General features: G+C 40.8%; 2 protein-coding genes across 5 annotated transcripts in view; both read right to left on the bottom strand.

Moving 5' to 3' along the window:
- Window positions 1–3627: 3627 nt before the first annotated feature.
- lsm8 (LSM8 homolog, U6 small nuclear RNA associated) lies at window positions 3628–5331 on the bottom strand. Its single transcript, XM_069671360.1, has 4 exons — window positions 5157–5331; window positions 4849–4889; window positions 4263–4390; window positions 3628–4037 (listed from the first exon to the last, which is right to left on the bottom strand). Exons 1-4 carry the CDS (start codon window positions 5185–5187, stop codon window positions 3947–3949), a joined length of 291 nt encoding a protein of 96 aa, XP_069527461.1. The 5' UTR covers window positions 5188–5331; the 3' UTR covers window positions 3628–3946.
- Window positions 5332–6379: 1048 nt separating this feature from the next.
- Window positions 6380–20258, bottom strand: part of grip1 (glutamate receptor interacting protein 1) — a 56375-nt gene continuing 42496 nt past the window's right edge. For all 4 annotated transcript variants that reach the window (XM_069670962.1, XM_069670960.1, XM_069670961.1 and 1 more), the window contains 12 exons: window positions 19620–19700; window positions 18051–18120; window positions 17476–17621; window positions 17005–17149; window positions 15927–16066; window positions 15290–15493; window positions 15040–15193; window positions 14315–14426; window positions 12055–12165; window positions 11851–11967; window positions 11611–11757; window positions 6380–11514 (listed from right to left, as the gene is read on the bottom strand). In XM_069670962.1, coding sequence (XP_069527063.1) covers window positions 11209–11514; window positions 11611–11757; window positions 11851–11967; window positions 12055–12165; window positions 14315–14426; window positions 15040–15193; window positions 15290–15493; window positions 15927–16066; window positions 17005–17149; window positions 17476–17621; window positions 18051–18120; window positions 19620–19700 — 1733 coding nt within the window. In that variant the 3' untranslated portion in view covers window positions 6380–11208. The remainder of the gene's footprint in view (window positions 11515–11610; window positions 11758–11850; window positions 11968–12054; window positions 12166–14314; window positions 14427–15039; window positions 15194–15289; window positions 15494–15926; window positions 16067–17004; window positions 17150–17475; window positions 17622–18050; window positions 18121–19619; window positions 19701–20258) is intronic.

Here is a 20258-nt window from a genome sequence, read left to right on the forward strand (position 1 = left end):
GGTTTAATAATCCTTTACTGAGACTAAGTTAACATAGCAATGACACAATGTTCAAATACTCTACAACACGTCTCATCCAATTCTCCTCATGTCAGTTTAAGGCAGCAAAATCTACTGAAAGCAGGCAAACAAAAGTATCAACGCAGAATGGCTCCTTTCACAGTTTTCTGATGTGCACACACTTTATAAACTGATTATTTATTAGGCAACAAAGTAAATAAAACGATTTGTTGAAAGACGCGTAAAGACTTTGAAATTCTAATTTGTGAGTTAAATCCTGCAGAGCTTTGCAAAACTCCAACATGAGCCGGAGTGAAAACACCTGTGAGGCTTTTGATCAATAAAAATCTTATTTTATGAGCTGATTTTGTATTAAAAAAACAGAGTAAGTGAAATGTTTCTTTCTAACATGAAGGGGAGTCAAAGAAGCTTCAAATACAGACGTTAAGTTCCAGTACCTAACCAGTACTAAAGAATATGTCCTTATAGTTACCTTATATCGCAGGTCTGTCTCTTTCCAGACTGACAGGTTAAATATAACAGACATTTAACATAAGAACAAAGGAAAAATGTGATTTTTGTACATTAAACACTTCAATATTATCATTTTCAGTGCTTTTAATGCAGAGACTCCCCATCGCAGGTCATTTCAGTTGGTCCCAGATAAAAACAGCAACAATTTCTAAACAAAACAAGATAATTTAAAAGTGTTTTTCAATCTTTAGAACAATAAATAAGCGACTGTATAAATGTATGAAGTCAACATTATGGGAAAAATGATCATTCAGGAAGAAAATCTATGTTTTTTAGACATTTCTCACTTTCTCTCTTTACAAAATATGATTAAATCCACTTTTCAAAGGTGACTTCTCTGTAAAATACTTCTTATTTTCAGTTCATTATAGTTTTACCAGTTTGTTTTCATATTGTAATGTAGACATACTGTTTACTGGATACATAAATATAAATATAAGAATTTCCTTCGGGGTTAATAAAGTTCATTCTTATCTTATCTACAGTGTAACATTAACTCACCTTTCGTTACTTATACTACCATAATCAATACTACAAGTGTCTAAATGTCTAAATAAACATGAAGATCAATCATTAAAAACAAACAGAATGTAAAATGTTCTTAAAGCTGCAGTACAGGGTGGTTGGGCACGAGGGGGCTGAAGAGCATCAAACGAGCTAACAAAGATGCTAATGCTCATAAATCACCTTTTATTTCCACCTCAGCAGCGAAGGAGCTACATCATCATTTATTTGTTTCTACCTGATGAATTTAATATTTTCTCTGTTTTTGGTCTCCTCCACCTCCTGAGGGACACGTGGTGCTCGTTAGAGGCTAAATGCTAACTTAACTGAGCGGGTCCCGTTTGTTTGAGACTGAACCAGACAGGAAATGTGCCGTAAAAATAACAAAACTGAGGGTTCAATATTTAATTCAGTGTCATTCCTACACACACACACACACACACACACACACACACACACACACACACACACACACACACACACACACTGCGCTCTGGTTAATGATTGGCTCTCTATGACTTTGTTCTACACCTCTGACTTCCTGTGACTGATATGAAAGCTACGACTCTTTCTGTTATAGTCAGAGTGTGGGTGGTGCGTGACAGGTAAAGGTGAGATATGAAGATGGTTATCATACACACACACACACACACACACACACACTGAACTTAAGCAATGAGGCAACTGTTGACAGTATGAGGCAATCTGTCTGAAACAAGGAGGGGGGTCCGTCTCCGTCTATTTAAAGGAATAGTTCAACATTGTAAGAGACGCACTTATACATCCAGATTGATACCTGTGTCACATATGAAAGCTACAGCCAGCAGCTAGTTAGCCTAGCTTAGCATAAAGACTGAAAACACGGGTAAACAGCTCACCTCCGATCTTGTTCCTTTTAAAATGTAAATAAAAAACATTTTAAAAAGAGAATTTCTGTTTTACTTGTTGGGTAAATCTCAGGAAGTATTTCTTAACCTCCCGACAGTCACTGCCCCCCCGCCAACAAACAAACCGACACCTGTCGCCCCCAAAAACCACAACATGTTTTTACACTTCAGGTTTTATACAGAATAAACTAAACAAATATAACATGAGTTATACGTTTAAGAGGTGCTGGTAGGTGGATTCTGTTTCTTTAGGACTGAGGTAGGCTATCTGTTTCCTCTTCTTCCAGGCTTCATGCTAAGCTAGGCTAACTGGCTGCTGGCGCACATGAGAATTGTATATATCTTTTGTGACTCACAAGAAGACAGAAAATAAGCATCGTGTCTGAAATGTCAGAACTTTTGCTTTACTACAGGGCTGGAGTGGCGGTCTGGTTAGCCTAGCTTAGCATAAAGACTGGAAACAGAGGGTAAGAGCTAGCTTTTGACCTCTGAGGCTCTTTAATAAACACAGGATGTCTTGTAGAAATAGACTAGCACTTTTAGACAAAAGTAGGCTGTCTCACCCTGCATCCAGTCTTTATGCTAAGCTAGGCTAGCAGGCTGTAGCATTATAGGAACTGTACATAAGAGTGGTATAAATCTGATCTATATCACCAGAAGATTGAAAGAAGCATATTTCCTAAAAAGTCAGAGTTTCTTTTATTACAGGGCTCAAGTCAGGACATTATTAGCCTAGCTTAGCATACAGACTTGAAACAAGGGAAATCACCTAGCCTTTTTCAATCTTAGGTTTTCCCCCTGCTTCAATGTTGTTGTTTTTTACATATTTTAGTGACCTACCTGTGTACCTGATTTACGGTACACAGGTAGATTGTTAATAGCTACAACTAGCGGCTGCACAGGCTTTTTGTTGTGTTTACAGATGACAAAAAACCTTCCAGCAAGGCCAAAATATGCTTCACATTCAATCTAACGCACCTTTAGAATGGCATACTCTTAATTATCATGCCTATTACCTAACTGACTTGAATCAGTTATATTTTATCATTGGATCAAGTGTTGAAATTAAATAAATGGAACAAAATTTTATCACGTGAAAGAAATTAATAACTATGAATTAATTAACCGTTGCAGAAAGAAAAGATGTAGGACTGGTCATAAACACATGACGGTAATAATCATAAAATACATCTGACACATTGTTCTGCTGTCATTAGTCCTGCTTCGACTTACGCTTTCTTGGAACTGATGCCCCTGTGGTGGAAAATGTGTCCCTGTCGTTCTACCTTCAGTCAGACTCTGCCCTCTTGTGGCCGCTTGGCTGTACTGCAGCCAGAGAAACAGGAAGCAGTCATTAAAGTTTCAGATTACATACACACATATTTTAACATTTTTTATTTACACTTATATTTATTTACTTTTATCACTTCTATGTATTTTTTAAAGTATTTTAGATTTTTTCTTTGCTTCAAACATTTGTCAGACTCAATGCTACAAAGTATATTTACACAAGTAATGAAATCATATAGAGGAGTAATAATATAGTAATTCTATATATATGTAGTAAATCTTTTTCATTTGTACTTCAGTAAGATTTTGAAATCAGGACTTTAACTTGTAATTAACTTTTTTCTATTTGATACTACTTTTCTTTTAACTTCAGTATAAAACTGCACGAAACAAATACAAAGCCTTGTCAAAATATTATAAATGAAACTTTATTCATCAATTTCAACTAGACAAAAACAGACTGGAGGCGTAAAAAAGTCAATCTATCAACTCACACAACTCATGTCTTTATTTATAAAAATACAAACAGAAAAAAGTCTGTTTTTAGAAGAAGGTTCACCGAGCTTTCTGGAGACATTTCTTTATTCTTTTAAGTTCATTGAACGTCTGTCTTTGTTGCACGTTTGAGAACTCGGTAAACCTGCGTCTGAAAACAGGCTCATGGATTCACACATTAACCAAGTCATGCTGTCATCTGTCACAATGCAACAGAGAGTCAGTGGGGTCAGAGGTCAGTGGACGACAGAGTTGAGCGGCTCAGCTCGGATGTTTCCTAAATCCAGAGTGGAGTCTGTTTCCTCGTCGATCTCCCCGATCACCGCCCTGAAACACACGCACACACACACTCAATAATCAAATAATATAAAACATAACAGGAGAACATTTAACTGCAAAGTGAGTACTTTTACTGTTTTCCTTATTATACTTGAATAATTTGTCTTCGGTAAAGGAACAGAATAGTTCCTCCACCACAGCCTTTGTTATTATAAAGATCCTTGTTTTGCTACCACTGTTTTATTATTATTATAAAGGTCAAAGGTCACTCACACATTGTCTCCCCTGACGATGTAGAGTCCCAGCACCACCTGCTCCACCCCCTGACTGGAGCTGAACACCCGCTCGTGACTCTCATCCAGGATCAGGTTGATGGTCTGATCGAAGCCCTTCAGAGTGCCCTAACACACACATTTGCACACAACAACACACACAGCAACACACACATTAAAACACACTTTTATACATAAACTAAGGAGTTCAAACTCAAATGAAAATCTGAGTAGAGTCATTCAAACTGCAGGTAAATGTATTGTTGATTATGTTTTATAAAATGAGAGGATAAAAGTTTTAATAAGAGCAAAGACACATTACTGGCATTAAAATGTATCTAAATAAGTCACTCAAGTTTTGACTCATAAAAACAACAATTTACGAATATTTTAATAAGAATATAAGAAAAAAAACAACCATTAGTAATCGTAACAATAACAACTGATGCTAAAATAGCTAGTTAACTGGGAATATGCTGATCAGAAATACAAGAGATTTTACTATATTTATTTACTCATTATTTACTCATGCTTAGACAAATGGTTTCAGTACAAACACAGGTGGTTGAAGAGGTATTTGAACTCACCACAATCATCCTGCCGTCTGAGGTGATGATGGCCACAGTACCTGAATCATATAGTTAAAGGAAAAACACACATTTCCGGACAAAAAACAATATTTAAATGTAAATTATTCAATTAAACAAAAATACCTCACCCTACTGCTAACTCTAACTACACTCCTGCACTACTAAACAGAGAAGCTACACCGCTGTATGTTCATAAATATCCACACAAATATCACTCCTAGCCTGGACGCTAAGCTAACTAGCAATTCTCATTCATTCAGACAGGCAGTTAGCATGTTAGCCAGCTAGCAAAAGCAGCAGGATACGGTTAATGTAGCTCTCCAGGGCGGTGGACATGCTTCCTGCCGATCTAACCGTTTAAATATCCAGCAGAGAAGACGGTTAGCTGCGGATAAAACGTTGCAGGAACGTAACGGAGAAACAGCAGCAGATGCTCACAGCGTCAAAACAGCGGAGAAGAGGCAGTAGTAATCCACCACCGATTCAACGGCGAGGCAGGAGAGGAGAGCGCCGAACGAGACGTCATATCCGGTATAAATTTGACGGGCATTAACAGTATTTAACAAACGTTTTTCTTCTGAGTAACATGATAATACAATAAAACAATTAGAACAATCATTATTGTTTGTATTTTCATAATAATAATGAAAAAAATCGCCCCAGTTTTAGTCACTCATGAGCTAAGCATCAAGCTTTTTTTGGACTATCATTAAAAATTAAATACGGTCGTTTTACAAAACCTACCGCTGTTTTGAAGACGTTTCCAGATTCCTCGTCACATTTTTCAAACACATGGCTATTAAGCGTCTGCTGCAGTGTAAGAAGGATTTAAAACCGTTTTTGAAGTTGTTATTGTAGTACTAAATCCCAAAAAAGATGGTGGCCGGAAACCACGTCACACTCCTCACAGTAACTTTGGGTCACTTTACTTGAGTAGATTGACTTATATCTCTATACTCCACAACATCTCAGAGAAGAATGTTGAACTTTTTACACCCCTATGTTTGTCTCAGCTTTATGGTTTGTTCATAAATAAATTTACATTTTTATTTTCAACTAAGAAATCATGATATACTAAAATACATTAAGCCGCTCAACAGTCCCATCTATGTTACCTGCTGAAACAATATAGTGATGAACAAAATAATGCATTAATCCAACAACATAATTGCCCATTTTCCATAATGACTACTTTTACTTTTGGAACTTGAAGTATATTTTAATACTTTCACCACTTACCCGACTTTTGCTAATTACAGATATAAGTGTTTATACATTTCAACTGATAAGTAATAATGCATTTTAGAACAAAGGTGCCATTGTTAGTGGGTAAATACATTGACTAACATTCAGTAAATAGACTTATAACAAATATGTATTCAATTTAATATTAAATTGAATGAAAGTGAAGCTTCCTTTGAGATAAGACACAAGAGTTTTCTCTGTAAAATGTGTCCTCTGTATACCTGCCGTATTAATGTTATGTTGTGTGTTCATTTAACAAACAGACACATAGTCGAGTCCTCCCAGCAGGTCTTTCATCTTTATTGTTGCTCAGTAGTCGTCCATACAAAGGGGGGTGGAGTAGAGCAGTGGAGCCCGACAGGACAAACACCAGGAACGTCATGCTACCAAAGTATTAAATTTGTACAAAAATACTTTACAACATCCCTGTTCCTTTAAAGAAAAATACAGTTTGGTTGGTTGGTGAAGCTACATGGAAACTAATCTGACCCACTATTTTAAATGGCAGTGCAATGCATGTGTGTGTGTGTGTGTGTGTGTATTTGTGTTTGAATATGTGTGTCTGTATGTGTGTGTGTGGGACGTCTTGCTGAGGTGAATCACTAGAGTGCAAATCCCTGCAATGTTACACACTCACGCGCACACACACAAATACAAACACACACTCTACAACACACACGCACACGGTCAATACGTGCGCACAAACACAGTGTGTATGGCTTTAGATCTCACTCATTAAACCCTCCTGAGGCCACACCCCCTCAGCTCTGGCTTTTTTCCATTGGTGGAACAGTTTGTCTCAGCTTAGTGCTAAAATGCTAACATTGCTAATCACCGAGCAAGAATCTGCTTCCAGTTTTCACTGTCAACAAGGTTGTAAGTGTTTGGGTAATGTTAGCTATATATAGGGGCTGTGCTAGTCATGCGCTAACTGGTGGTTAAACCCAGTCTTAGCTCTGTGTTTCAGGTGTAAGTCTTGGGTTAGCCTTATTCTAAGTTTGTGCTAACCACATATTAGCCGTTTAAGCAACATGCAAACAAGATAATGGCTGATTACCATGTCTTAATGCCATCTTAGCTGTGTTCCAGGTTCGGGCTAACCATTGTTTACAGTGTGTTAGCCTTGTTCTCATGTTTACTGACCATATACTTTTACCCAAATGTTAGAACTACTTTAGCTAAATGCTAAACAACTATGTGCAAATTCCACCAGACGATAGCCCTGTAATAGCTGTGTGCATAACAAATACTGGCTATGTTCACCACATGTTAGCCCTGTTTAAGTGCTGCACTAGCCATGTGCTACCATCTAGTTATGTTACGCAGATGTTAGCCCTGTGTTAGCTGTGTGCTAACCAAACACTAGCTAAACATACCAGCTGCATCCCTGTGCAAGCTTTGTGCTAGGGGTGTGCTGACCATATGGTACCTATGTCTGCCAGGTGCAGGCTGTTTGTTAGCCAGGTGTTAGCCCTGTGTTAGCTGTGTCCTGACCAAATACAAGCTGTCTTTACCAAATTGTAGCCCTATGTTAGCCATGTGCAAGGTGCGTAGTAAGCATAGACTGGCTGTGCTAGTCATGTGTTGGGTCTAGGTCTAACCATATATTTAACAAACGGTAAACATATGATTGCTAGATGGTAGCCATTGCTAGTATAAGCTTTGTGCTGAGTGTGTTTACCTTAAGGTAGACACGTTAGGCATATGCCGACCATGGGCTAGCCTCATGCTAATTATTTGCTAGCACTAAGCTTGAGATTCAAAACATTTCAGTTAAAGTTTCTATCCAAAAGGAACAGCCAATCACAGCTTTCTGATCCCAGAGCACAGGACCTTTAGCAGAGAGCTATTGATGGTTGGCGCTGAGGGAGGGTTCTGATTGGCCAGTTTAAATAGTGAGTTCAGACTGTGGTGAGAGCAGAAAGATGTTGACATCACTCCAAAATAACACACATTCTCTCTCTCTCCGTCTCTCTCACACTCACACACACACACTCACACACACACACACACACACACACACACACACACACACACACACACACACACACACACACACACACACACACACAGGTATTTACTGTCACAGGTTTCCTGTTTCATCAGGCTTTTTTTCGTGTAACATCGTTGTTTTCGTGGTTATGAGGTGAAGGTTTTTCGGGATTTCATGTTTTCGATGTGAACAGCGACGGGACTGAACCGTTTTTTAATCTATTTTACATTTTTTCAGGTTCAGTCGCCATGAAAACAAACAAACAAACAAACAAACAGAGAAAACTGACAACAGTCAATCAAAAAACACATCGATCGATTAGCATAATAGATCACTGTTACTGGGGGGGTCAGGGGAAGTCAGGTTAGGGGCATGCTTGGCTTCTTCCTGGGAGCTGATTGGTCAATTTTATGTGTTGAGGAGAACCAATCAAAGACAGGGAGAGTTTTTTTCTGATTGGTTCCAGCCAATCAGCTGTATCTCTCAGAATTGTGTCTGTTTTTCATCCTTGCTGCCTATTGGTTGAGGAAAGAAGGGTGGGGGCGGGGCAAGCCAAGACGAGGAATCGAGGTGGGAGGGGCTTAACTGGCCTTGTGTTTAACACACACACATAACATACAAACACGCACACAGACACACACACATACATACACACAGTGTGGCCAGTCCAACAGGTGTAAACAGTAGAAAAAGATTCTTATTGAACTGCTCAGTGTCATCGTCATCAATATTATCAACATGATTATTACTCTTCCAGACTGCAGCTCGTTCATGGCACAGAACTCAAATTGTAACAGTAAACCTTCCGTCGTTCTGCTTCATTAGGGATGCTCCGATCAGTATCAGCTCATAATTATTGGAAATAATTAGATTCATTAAATAATAGTTACAAAAATCTTAACAAATCCATCATGGCTGCATGTTCTCCAACAACAGGTGGTGGCTTTTGTTTGAAATGTGTCGATATCAATGCCAAAAAACATTCAGCACTTCAGATACTTTCAGAAGAAGAAGAAGACCAAAGTCCATTCAAAAGTTGGTGAATTTTGAAAAACTCTTTTACCTGTAGGTCCATGTAGTTACTGTTTTCAATGATATCACTTTCTTTCACAGGAGAAATTGTAGTTTAAATATATATTTATATTTTTCAAAATAATTTAAGGACCCATCGTCAGTGTTTACATGAAACTTGAGGTTTACAGCAGTAAAAAAGCAAATGGACCTTGTGGTGAGATTGTTTTCATTCTGTTTTCCATATCAACAATGACATTTGAACCTCAGCCTGGCAATTTAACTTAAAAAATATTACATTAAGGAAAAATTAAAACCAGATTATAGATTTAACGAGACATTTTAATTGGTCATGTGGTTTAGTTCAGTTTGCACCAGTAACTCAAAGAAACTAAAGGAGGAAAAAGCGTTCTGAATCTTTGGGGTTCTCTACTTTCATCTGGAGCTTCAAGTGATTCTGCAGTGACTTCTGGGGGTTGCAGACATTGTAGCAGCCAAAGCTACTATAACTTTACAGTTTTAATCTAGTATATGCAAATGGATACTCTTCAAAGGCCAGGTGTTTAAAGTTATTTGTATCCATTTTTTTGTGCCACCTTCTAATCATTTGGTTAGCATCTAAACATTTTCAGATCCGATAAACCAAAGAAGTGCTTGAAATTGACGTGGGCTTCTAATGCACATATTAAATTGGTACAACCAATTTCAATAGCAAAGTATCATTCACCTGTAACCATGCTTTGCCTTCAGGACAAATAAATGTACCTCTACCAATAACCCTAATAGGATCCTTACTTTCAAGCCTTGCATACCCCAGATTTCACTGTCCAAAGACCTGATGGACCAGAATGCCTACTCTCCCTTGAGATCATTCAGCGTTACCTATTTTAACTTTTGAAGTGAGTAGCAGCATAATATAAAAATATTTCGTACCAGTGATTCTAACCTGAATAACATCAAGATTAAGACTTTGATATAAATCACAGTGGTTGGGTTTAAAAAGGGTTTCTCATTCAGGAGGCTTTCTTAAAAAAAATAAACCAGACAGGAAATCGGAATCAGTTTGGACGATGCCAATGATATCAGCCTGATCGGAGCATCCCTACTCTCCTTGGCTATCCATCAGCAGGTTCTGGATTCTGGACTTCCATCAGTCTTTGTGCTGCTGTGGTTCTTGGCCAGTACAACCAGAAGCCATGGTTCTGGTTCCAGTAAGACCAGATGGACCAAGACACAGTGTTCTGGGCTCATAGAAGCAGCTGTCGTGGCTCTTATTAAGTACCCACAATTCTCTTACCACTAAGACCATGAACAAGAACCATGTCTTGAACCAGTAAGGCCACTGACTGTGGCTCTGGCTTTAGTTGGACCATTACCCATGGGTCTGTTACCTCTCAGATCTGAGCCCATGTGTCTTGGACCAGTAAGACCATTAGTTTTGGCTTGAGTAAGGCCAATACCCATGGTTCTGCAACCAGTAAGACCAGAATCCATGTGTCTTGGTCCAGTTGAACCACTTGCTCTTGTTGTGGCTTCAGTGGAATCCGTAGCCGTAGATTCTCAAACCACTAAGACCAGTGCCTACATGTCTTGAACCAGTAAGACCATTGGCTTTGGCTCTGGCTTCAGTAGCCCTAGTTCCAGGCTTGGAGAACCAGTAACCATTAATCTTAGACCAGTAAAACCATTGGCTGTGGCTCTGTCTTCAGTAGAATCAGTAGAAATGGCTCTGGGTCAAGAGAACCAGTACCCATTAATCTGGGACCAGTAAGTCCAGTAGCTCCGGTGGTTCCAGTAGGATCAGTAGTCATAGATCTGGTTCCAGTGACACCAGTAGTTCCAGTGTGCAGAACTGGCTCAGGTGAAGGTGAGGAGTTGCTCCAGTCCATCAATGTGCTTTCAGGCTGCTTCAGCAGTTCAAAGATCAAACTTTTGTGGTCAAGGGTCAAAGTTCATCCAGAGGGTGTGTAGCACCATGGGGGGTCCACTCTGAACCAGTTTGGATGGGTCTAAACCAGTTTTATTTTGTTGTATTGTTCTCCTAGTTGACCTCTCCAGTTCAATCTGGTTAGAACCAGTTTAATCCAGTTTGCTCCAGTGTTCGTCTGCTATAAGGAATTATTATTCACCTGGCCAACTGCAAGACCCGCCCCAAGCCCATCTCCTGGTTGGCTCCACTTGATTGGACCACCATCTTCTGAGTGGCCAATGGGGATCTCAGTAGGTCCCAGGTCGCTGCTGATTGGCTGAGGGGAGTGGGTGCTGTTGTTGGTACCGTCAGTGTGATTGGCCAGCAGGGAGGAGGAGGAGGAAGTTGGGTTTCGGCTGATAACAAGCTCCAGATGGTTTGGAGACTCTGCAATCAGTGGAACGACGAGGCAGCAGTCGAAGTCTCTGGTCCGCACGTGGTTGATCTGAAAGACAAAATGTATCATGATTCTTATTTTCTCTTTTGTTGGGAGGTATGTGTGTATTTTTTAAGGGCTTGTGTCTTTCTTCCATGTATGTACCTGTAGTATCCGGTCATAGGCCCGGAGGCCACCCCGCTCGGCTGGGCCTCCCGGTCGGATGTTACTAACGTAAACGCCTCGGTCCAACAAACCATCAGAAACACTAAATCCAAAATCCTCTAGATCCGAGGCCTTCTCTAGAGTAAGCTACAAAGACACAGACACACATTTACAATCACAGCAAGTGCATAAATGTCAACTGATTTCCGAGTGCGATATCAAACAAGGGTCAAACATCACCTTGTGGAGCTCCACAGGGTTCTGGTTTAGGATCTCATTGACTTCCTGCCTCATCTTCCTCATGGCAAAGGCTCGGCGATGGGGGTCAGAGGGCAAGGTGTTGGATCGAGCTGTCACCTGAGAGAAGACACAGGGGAAATTCTTCAAGATGTTAAGGTAACAGTGAAAGTGCTAGATTAAAGGTCACAGGTCAGCCCTGGTTACCTGTGGTCTGGAGTTGCTGCGTTCCTGGAAGCTTGCCTGGCGTCCTAGCGTGCTGCGCATTGGGGTGGGGTCATGGTTCAGACTGAGGGTGGAGCCCGACATGATGGTTGCCTGGAAAGAGCCAATGAAACGCATCCAATCAAAGACCGCAAACCAAAAACAGCCAGTTGGATCCATCTACATATGGAGACGGAAGGCATTCTGGGCGACCTTTGACCCCAGCTGCCATGATCACACCAGGACAAGACAGGTCTCTATTGACAGATTCAATCGTTTCCTCTTTCGTCTGATGGGATTTACTGCTGTCTCTCACTTTGTATTTCTAGGATCTACTGTTGTCTTACTCTCGTCTCTACTGAGATGGGATCTATTGATACTTCTGTTGACTAGATCTACCAATGGGATCTTTTCTAGGCTACTCAAGAGATCTACTCAAACTACAGAACTGTTTCCTCTTACAGAATATAAAAACTATAACACTGTAGTTAAATTAAAGGATCTGCTTCTTTCTATGTTGGCTCCTCTGGTCGGATCTACTGTGTTGTTTAGCATTCTTGCTAACTCTGACATGTTTACATCCTGTGTGTTTGTTCTGATTTACTGTTACATGTTCTACTTCCTGTTTGATGATAGTATCTAACTTCTATATTACTTTAAGTCAACAAGTCTTCTCACTTCAGTCAACAGATGCCCACTTATCAGCCAATCAGAATCAAGGACTCATCAGACGCATGCATGACTGGACAGATCTGCTTCATGACTGGCAAAACAAACTACCCATCAGGCCTTGCACAAGCTCTCCCAGCATGCCTTGCTCAAACTGCCATGCCCGGTGCAACATGACTCTGCCACGTGATTGGTCAGAAGCTGGGTGATGTCACTAAAATGTCACAATGACGTCACCATGGTCTGCAGCTTGCTGCTGGGTTTGGGGTGCGGTTAGAGTCACATTCAAAAACAGCTAACATGTCGGATGTTTCACAACGCTAAAAAAAGTCCAGTTAGAGAGAGGAGAGAGGAGAGGACAGGAGGAGAGTTAGTAGAGGAGAGGAAGGAGGATACCAGAGCGAGGAGGTGCGTTTCCTGTCCAGACTCCTGGAAGAGAAGGAGTCATTTCTCTATTCAGCTTGAGCACTACAATTTACAACAAACATAAAGAACAAAGTGCACGAATTCTACTGTACTAAGGGCAGGACAGTTACTACTTTCATCATTAAGCAACGTTCACAGAAACAAATCATAACTGGTTGTTTTCAAAAGATTTCCGGCTGAATTGATGCAAAATCTGGAAAACAGTTAAAGTTCAACTAAATAATGTTCAAGGTAATTCAGCAAACATTTGGCCTCTTTTTATTGGTAATACAAATATAAACTACAAAACGTCAGCCCTCGCAATAAGTGTTCGTTTAAGCTACTGTTACTTATCTCTTTCACTGTTAAGCCTTATAAATGTTAATGCTGACGTGCTGTTGCTCAGAGTGATATCTTTGAGTCGGTGAAAGTGTTTGAGTTGAGCACGCCAGCTCTTGAAGCTCTACTGAAGACAAATCTTAATTTTAAATCTATAATAATCTGTTTAAATAAATCTTGACCTTCCAAAAAAACTTGATTTCATCAGTCAGGGGACAGGATTTCCACAGTTAGGCAAATAACAGGGCCATGATTGAAACAATAAGTTGCAGTAGCTAAGGCGGCTAGCATCCAACACATTTCATTAAAAAAATAAGACAGATGCAAATATAAAAATATCAATATATTTCTTCACATGAAGAGACACTAAGCTAACCAAACCACCTGTCACACCTTCCTCACAGTGACACCTTGAACCTCATCAGGCTTTTCAAGGACCTGCAGAATGTTTTCAAGGCCACCTAAACATTAACCAAAGATTTCCCCCAGCACGTTTAACCCCTTTAACATTGAGCCTTGCTTTTATTTTGAAGGTTGCCTAAAGGTTGGAAAACTTATCAGTTTTGTTCCAGCATCAGTTTGGAAAACAGAAATATTAATTACAAAATTCACTTTCAAAAAATGAAACAAGGGTAGCAGTAAAGGTACGTTTGTCATATCTAAAGTTGAAGCTATAAAAACTGGGACCTGATTTCTATCTAACTCACGGTGTCTTTACTTAATCTGTTCATCTTCCAGACTCCCCGTCGATCCTCTATTAGTTTAATTTCCTGTAATAACCGTTCCTGCTGTGTTTCTTACGCCTCCTTCTTACACATCCAGTAATCAGTACATCAAAAGCACGACTCACCTCCAGCTCTCTGAGGATGCCGCTCTGCCCACACGTCTCCAAATCCTCCAGAGCCTGAGACCAGAAGTTCTCCTCCTGGTCCGGTTCTGTCCCATCATGCCCCACAGTGAACCTGAGGGGAAGGGAAAGGTCAAAGGTCAGCCAATCAGAGCGCAGACAACCCTAGTGGAGTCACACACAGAGGAGGGGCTGGTGACGAACACGCCATGCTGGTGGAGAGTTGTGTGTTGACTCGACAGGTGGGGGGGGGGACATGTGCAGAGACGACATACACATCCACCAGGTGTATGTGTCAGTGAGGCAGGGGGTCAAAGGTCACCAGGTGAGGGTTAACAGAGGACTGTGTGGAGGTTAAAGGTCAATGTGGTACCTGCTGTCAGTGATTAGACCGCTGGGAAGATTACAGGCTCTGCAGACAGAGACACACTGCTGTTACTGCTGTTAGCTCGATGCTAGCAACTCCCACTGATTTGAATGAGGAATGCTAGCACACTAATGGAGGCATTTGGGAATTATGCTCGGGAAAAAAAAGACAATAAAGTTGAGTATTTACTAAATTCCTGATTTGCAAACTGATAAATGTGACTTTTATATTCGTATTAACTCTGTTTAGTGTTCTTTAGTCCATATTCAGAATATACTTTAGTTCTTTAGTCATTTTTAGTTATTTTTAGAGTTATTTTCTTAAATTACAAAGTCATTAGCGAATTCTCTCGTTGTCCTACCCTCCAAGCGGTGGGCGGTCCCAGTCGTCGTCACTCAGGCCGAGATCTGACAGCGGATTGGCTCTCTGGCGAGTGGAGGACGATGATTGGCTGTTGGTTGTCTTGGCGTTGCGCCACTCGTGGAAGCTGTACGGAGACGACTGAAAAGGTGGCGCTACAAACAGACACAGAAACATTTTATTAGTCCTGTCATTTGTCGCATTTTAAAAGTACAGATCAGGAGGTCAAAGGTTAGGGGTCAGTCTCCTACCCGGGGTGGTGAAGCTGCTGTCCATGTTGGATCCGTCCCAGGACTCCACGGCGGAGTCGACAGACGGCAGCGTGCTGAAAACTCTCTGACTGCTCAGCGGTGCAACCATGACAACAGGCTCCTCCTCCCCGTCCTGGAGCTCCTGGCCAAGCCCCACCCCCGGTGCCAGGCCTGGACCAATCACACAGGACTTTGGACTTGACACTAAAGAGATATAAAAACAGATGCTCCTGCTTAATCTGCATGTGCTTGTCATCTCAGTGAAAGCAGGATTTTGACACGTTTGTTTTGTTCACAGTTTGGGACGATCCGAGGCCGAGCAGAATCAGCTGTTAGCTGTTCCAGTTTGTAGTGACCTCATGTATGTAGAGACAACTATCACCTGATTACACAGATGCTGAAGACAACTTAAAAACATGATGATTCTCAGGCAACTTCTGGAGTTTTCAGGAGCGTCTTGTTTCTATGATTCTTTGAATAATGTTTACCTTCTCCGGAATATACTTGAAAGAGTTTAGAGGAAAAAGTGAGATCACGTTTTGTCTCAAATAAGGAGAAAATTCATAGACTTCCTAAAAAATAATCCAATGTGTAAGAGTGTGTGTAAGAGTGTGTGTAAGAGTGTGTGCGTTCGTACGTTCTCCCTGCTTCTTGATCTTCAGCGTGACCGTCTCTCCGGCCTGCTGCAGCAGACTGATGGCTTCACTCAGAGGTTTCCCCTTCAGACTGCTGCTGTTGATCGCCAGGATACGGTCGCCCACGTGGATCGCTCCGGTCCTACAGTAAGAAATATAAACAGGTTAGACTCTTCGGTTTCTTTACTTAATACTGTGAACACTTACATCCACACTCTTTTAATCCTAAACAGGAAAATTTAACATCATTTTTTATGATTTTGAATTTTTATGATTTTTCACTTATTTTCCTTTAGACTGTTGTGCATCCAAACAGCAGGACAAAAACTACTTGACAAACTGTTTCTCATAATAATATTATATAAAATATGTCTGGTAAATAACAAGACCAATACAGTAACATAGCATGTAATAATGCAGTGGTATAAGCTTTATATATTTAACTCTAATAAAACATGTAAATAAACGATATACAGTTTTAAAAAAGAGTAAATGTGTAAATATGATCATATTGAAAAACTATACAAATAAATCAATATTCAAACTTTAAATAAAAGTAAATAAATAATCAATCATAGAGAAAGTTATTAAGTCTTATATTAATTATGATTTATTTTATCTATTATTAACAGCAGATGGCGACATCCTCCTTTTCATCATAATTCTTATCAGCACAGGAAACAGATGTTTAAAATGTTTTTATCTCTCAGTTTGTATAATATGTTTAACAATATTAAACAATGTAATATACAGGAAGTATAAAACAATATAACGTAAAGAAAAAAGTATCAAACATTTATGAAATAAGGAAATGTTGTCTTTGTTATTATTTGTATAGTTAGAACATTAAGAATTAAGTGCACATAATTTAAAGTGAATAGAAAAGGTAAATACTATTTCTATAATTTTATATAAAAGTTAAACGTAGGGAAACTGTCTCTCGCTCTCGTCTTTAAAAGGAGGCTAAAAAACATTGTAAAGTTACTCGTCTGCTCGAGTCGACTGTTGATGGCTTATAAAAGTTATTGAATAATTTAATAGTGTGTGTGTGTGTGTGTGTGTGTGCGTGTGCGCGTGCACCTCTCAGCCAGCCCTCCCTTGGTCAGAGAGGAGATGATGATGGGGTCGAACGGCTCCTCGGTGCCTGAGATGGTGATCCCCAGCGGGCCTCCGTACCTCTGCAGCTCCACCGTGTAGATGATGCTGCCGGACACTTCCTGTTCGTCTGAAACGATCGATAAAGGTTCATTCAAACGCAAGGGGAATGCTAAGTAGCTGAGAGCTGCATATGGCATGATGGAGCAGATGTTTATGTGGAGATACTAAAGTTTCTGGAGGAATAAATTTTCAGTAAGTACGTAGAAAATGATGCAGCAGTGGCAACCTTCAAAATAAAAGCACGACTTAATGTCAAAGCTACATTTTTCTCTTTCTTTAGGATTTTCTAAACACATCTCAGCCAAATGAAACGTTTTCTCGCTGGTTTGAAGATGACTGGAACATAAATGTAACATGTCATACTCTTAACAGAGCCGGTGTTTGGCGTCTTACCTGAGTTGTCTTCGTCTTTTCGTATCTTCAGTTTGACGAGCTCCTCACACTGCTGCAGGATCTGCACCGCCTCCTCCATCGAGCAGTTCTCCACCCGGATGTTGTCGATGGCCAGCAGCTTGTCTCCGAGCTCCAGCGTCCCCGTCCTGAAAAACAACACCGAAAACACGAACACAGAAACATTATCTAACAGTTCAGGTTCCCTTACTGTAAAACACAACACACAGTAAACAGATGCTACTGTATGAATCACAGTTTCTGCTTCACACTCCAAAACACATGACCTACAAAACACACACACACACACACACACACACACACACACACACACACACTGGCCTGTTAGCCTAATTAACCACAGACAGCTGACCGAGCTTTAACACAGCTGATGCTCTCACACATTTACTCAAACACCAAACTAAACACAACTTGGAGGTATCTATCTTCTCTACACTGCACAGGAACAGACCGACACCTTTATGTGACTCTTCAGGTAAACAGAGGTGCGGCTACATTAACTGATCTAATACAATCTGAGCTGCCTCTACGATCAGACGTGCCGTGTTTGTGCGTACCTGTGTGCGACGCTGCCTTTCTTGATGTCAGAGATGATCAGAGGATCACCTGGTTTCCTGTTGGACGGAGCTGCAGACAGACAGACAGACAGACAGACAGACAGACAGACACAGACAGACAGACAAACAGACAGACACGCAGACAGACACAGACAGACAGAGAGAGAGAGAGAGACAGACACACACAGACAGAGAGAGACAGACACACAGACAGACAGAGAGAGACAGACAGACACACACAGACAGAGAGAGACAGACAGACAGACACACACAGACAGAGAGAGACAGACAGACACACAGACAGACAGAGAGAGACAGACAGACACACACAGACAGACAGAGAGAGACAGACAGACACACACAGACAGACAGACAGAGAGAGACAGACACAGACACACACAGACAGAGAGAGACAGACAGACACACACACAGACAGAGAGAGACAGACAGACACAGACAGACAGAGAGAGACAGAGAGAGACACACAGACAGACACACACACACACACACAGACAGACACACAGACAGAGAGAGACAGACAGACACACAGACAGACAGAGAGAGACAGACAGACACACAGACAGACACACAGACACACACAGACAGACACACAGACAGACAGAGAGAGACAGACAGACACACACAGACAGACAGAGAGAGACAGACAGACACACACAGACAGACACACAGACAGACACATAAATAGACAGACAGACAGACAGACAGACACACAGACAGACACACAGACAGACACACAGACAGACAGACAGACACACAGACAGACAGACACGTGTTAGAGACAGCTTGAGAAAGGTTCAGACACCTGAAACAAAGCTCACACATGAGACGGTGAATAATTCATCCTGTTGACTCCACAAGAACACGAGTTAACGATTAAATGTTAAGAAGACGAATTAAACCGCAGCAGGTTGTTTAATATTGAACTGACAAATGTGTGTCACAGCAAGAGGAGGACCAGGCCTGAATATTTAACATTTCAACATTCATTTAAAATTAAACTCTGATTTCACAGATGTGTGCACACGAGTTACCACCGACCTAAAATGTTAATTAAATACTTAAGACTTCATCTGCATATTTGAAGATGAACGACTCTGATGAAAAAAATCCCCAAATTAGTGTTGCAGGTATTTGTTCAGAAACCAAAGTATTGGAACATTCAGATGTTGACCTGATGATGGCGCTAAGTGAGAGTCAGAGGATCGCCAAAGTTCAAATTCATCCAGTGGGGAAGAAAAATCAGTGAACAAAATCTCCTCCGTCTTAAAGTCGTTGAGATAATTCAGTCTGGACCGTTTAACGCCGTCATCTATTTTTAGCTGCGCCGCGAGCACGACTAAAAATACACCAAAAAAACCCAACATGCATCAGCACAGTTGCGAGCCTCTCTGAGGAAGTCGAGCGTGCAGATGCTCAAAGACGTCTGTTTATAATGTTGGATATTATTTCTTCACCGTCCCAGAGAGGGCTTTGAACTGGGTTTCTTATTCTACACCTCTCAGAGGTGAGAAACATCATGTGCTCTTCTTCTTTCACGTCTGTACTCACAGCTGATGGTGATCCCCAGCTCCACTCCGGGCTTCTTTGGGAGCTTCACGTGAAACGTTCCTGAACTCGGGATGACCGACTCTGAGACACACAGAGACGGACAGAGACGGTCAGCAGCAGTTATATCTATTTATCAAGTTTAGAGATACTTACAGACTCTTTTTTAAATACTGTCTCTGTCGTAAACTTAAACATACAAAATATTCTGACATCTTTAAGGGGATGCAGAAACAGTTCAGGATTGAGTGGCAGGTTTTTATCAGAGATTATTTTTATACAAGCCTTTGATCGATTGCTTTTTTGGAGGGTATTTTCCTCCTACTACTTTTCATGAATACCGCCATAAAACGCTTTGATTCATTTCTCCATCAAAGAGCACCCGATGCATTTCCTACCACTGAATAAACCGGATACATGCGCATCAATTCATGCTGGTGTCCATTTACTTCCTCGTTATATAGTTGATGTCTCAAGCTGTTTCCCGTCACATCAATACTCTCTCATTGACGGAGTCTGTGATTCACTAATGACAACATGTTTTATTCAGCTGAGGCGTAGGAGGTTATTTATACCAGGCGGTGTGTGTTACAGTGACAAAGAGTCTGACAGTGAGACAGCACAGAAGCAGATTTAAACACA

This window comes from Semicossyphus pulcher, unplaced genomic scaffold (genome assembly GCF_022749685.1).
Source record: "Semicossyphus pulcher isolate SPU_LCO1_2020_fin unplaced genomic scaffold, fSemPul1.0.p SCAF_20, whole genome shotgun sequence".
Classification (NCBI taxonomy): Eukaryota; Metazoa; Chordata; class Actinopteri; order Labriformes; family Labridae; genus Semicossyphus; species Semicossyphus pulcher.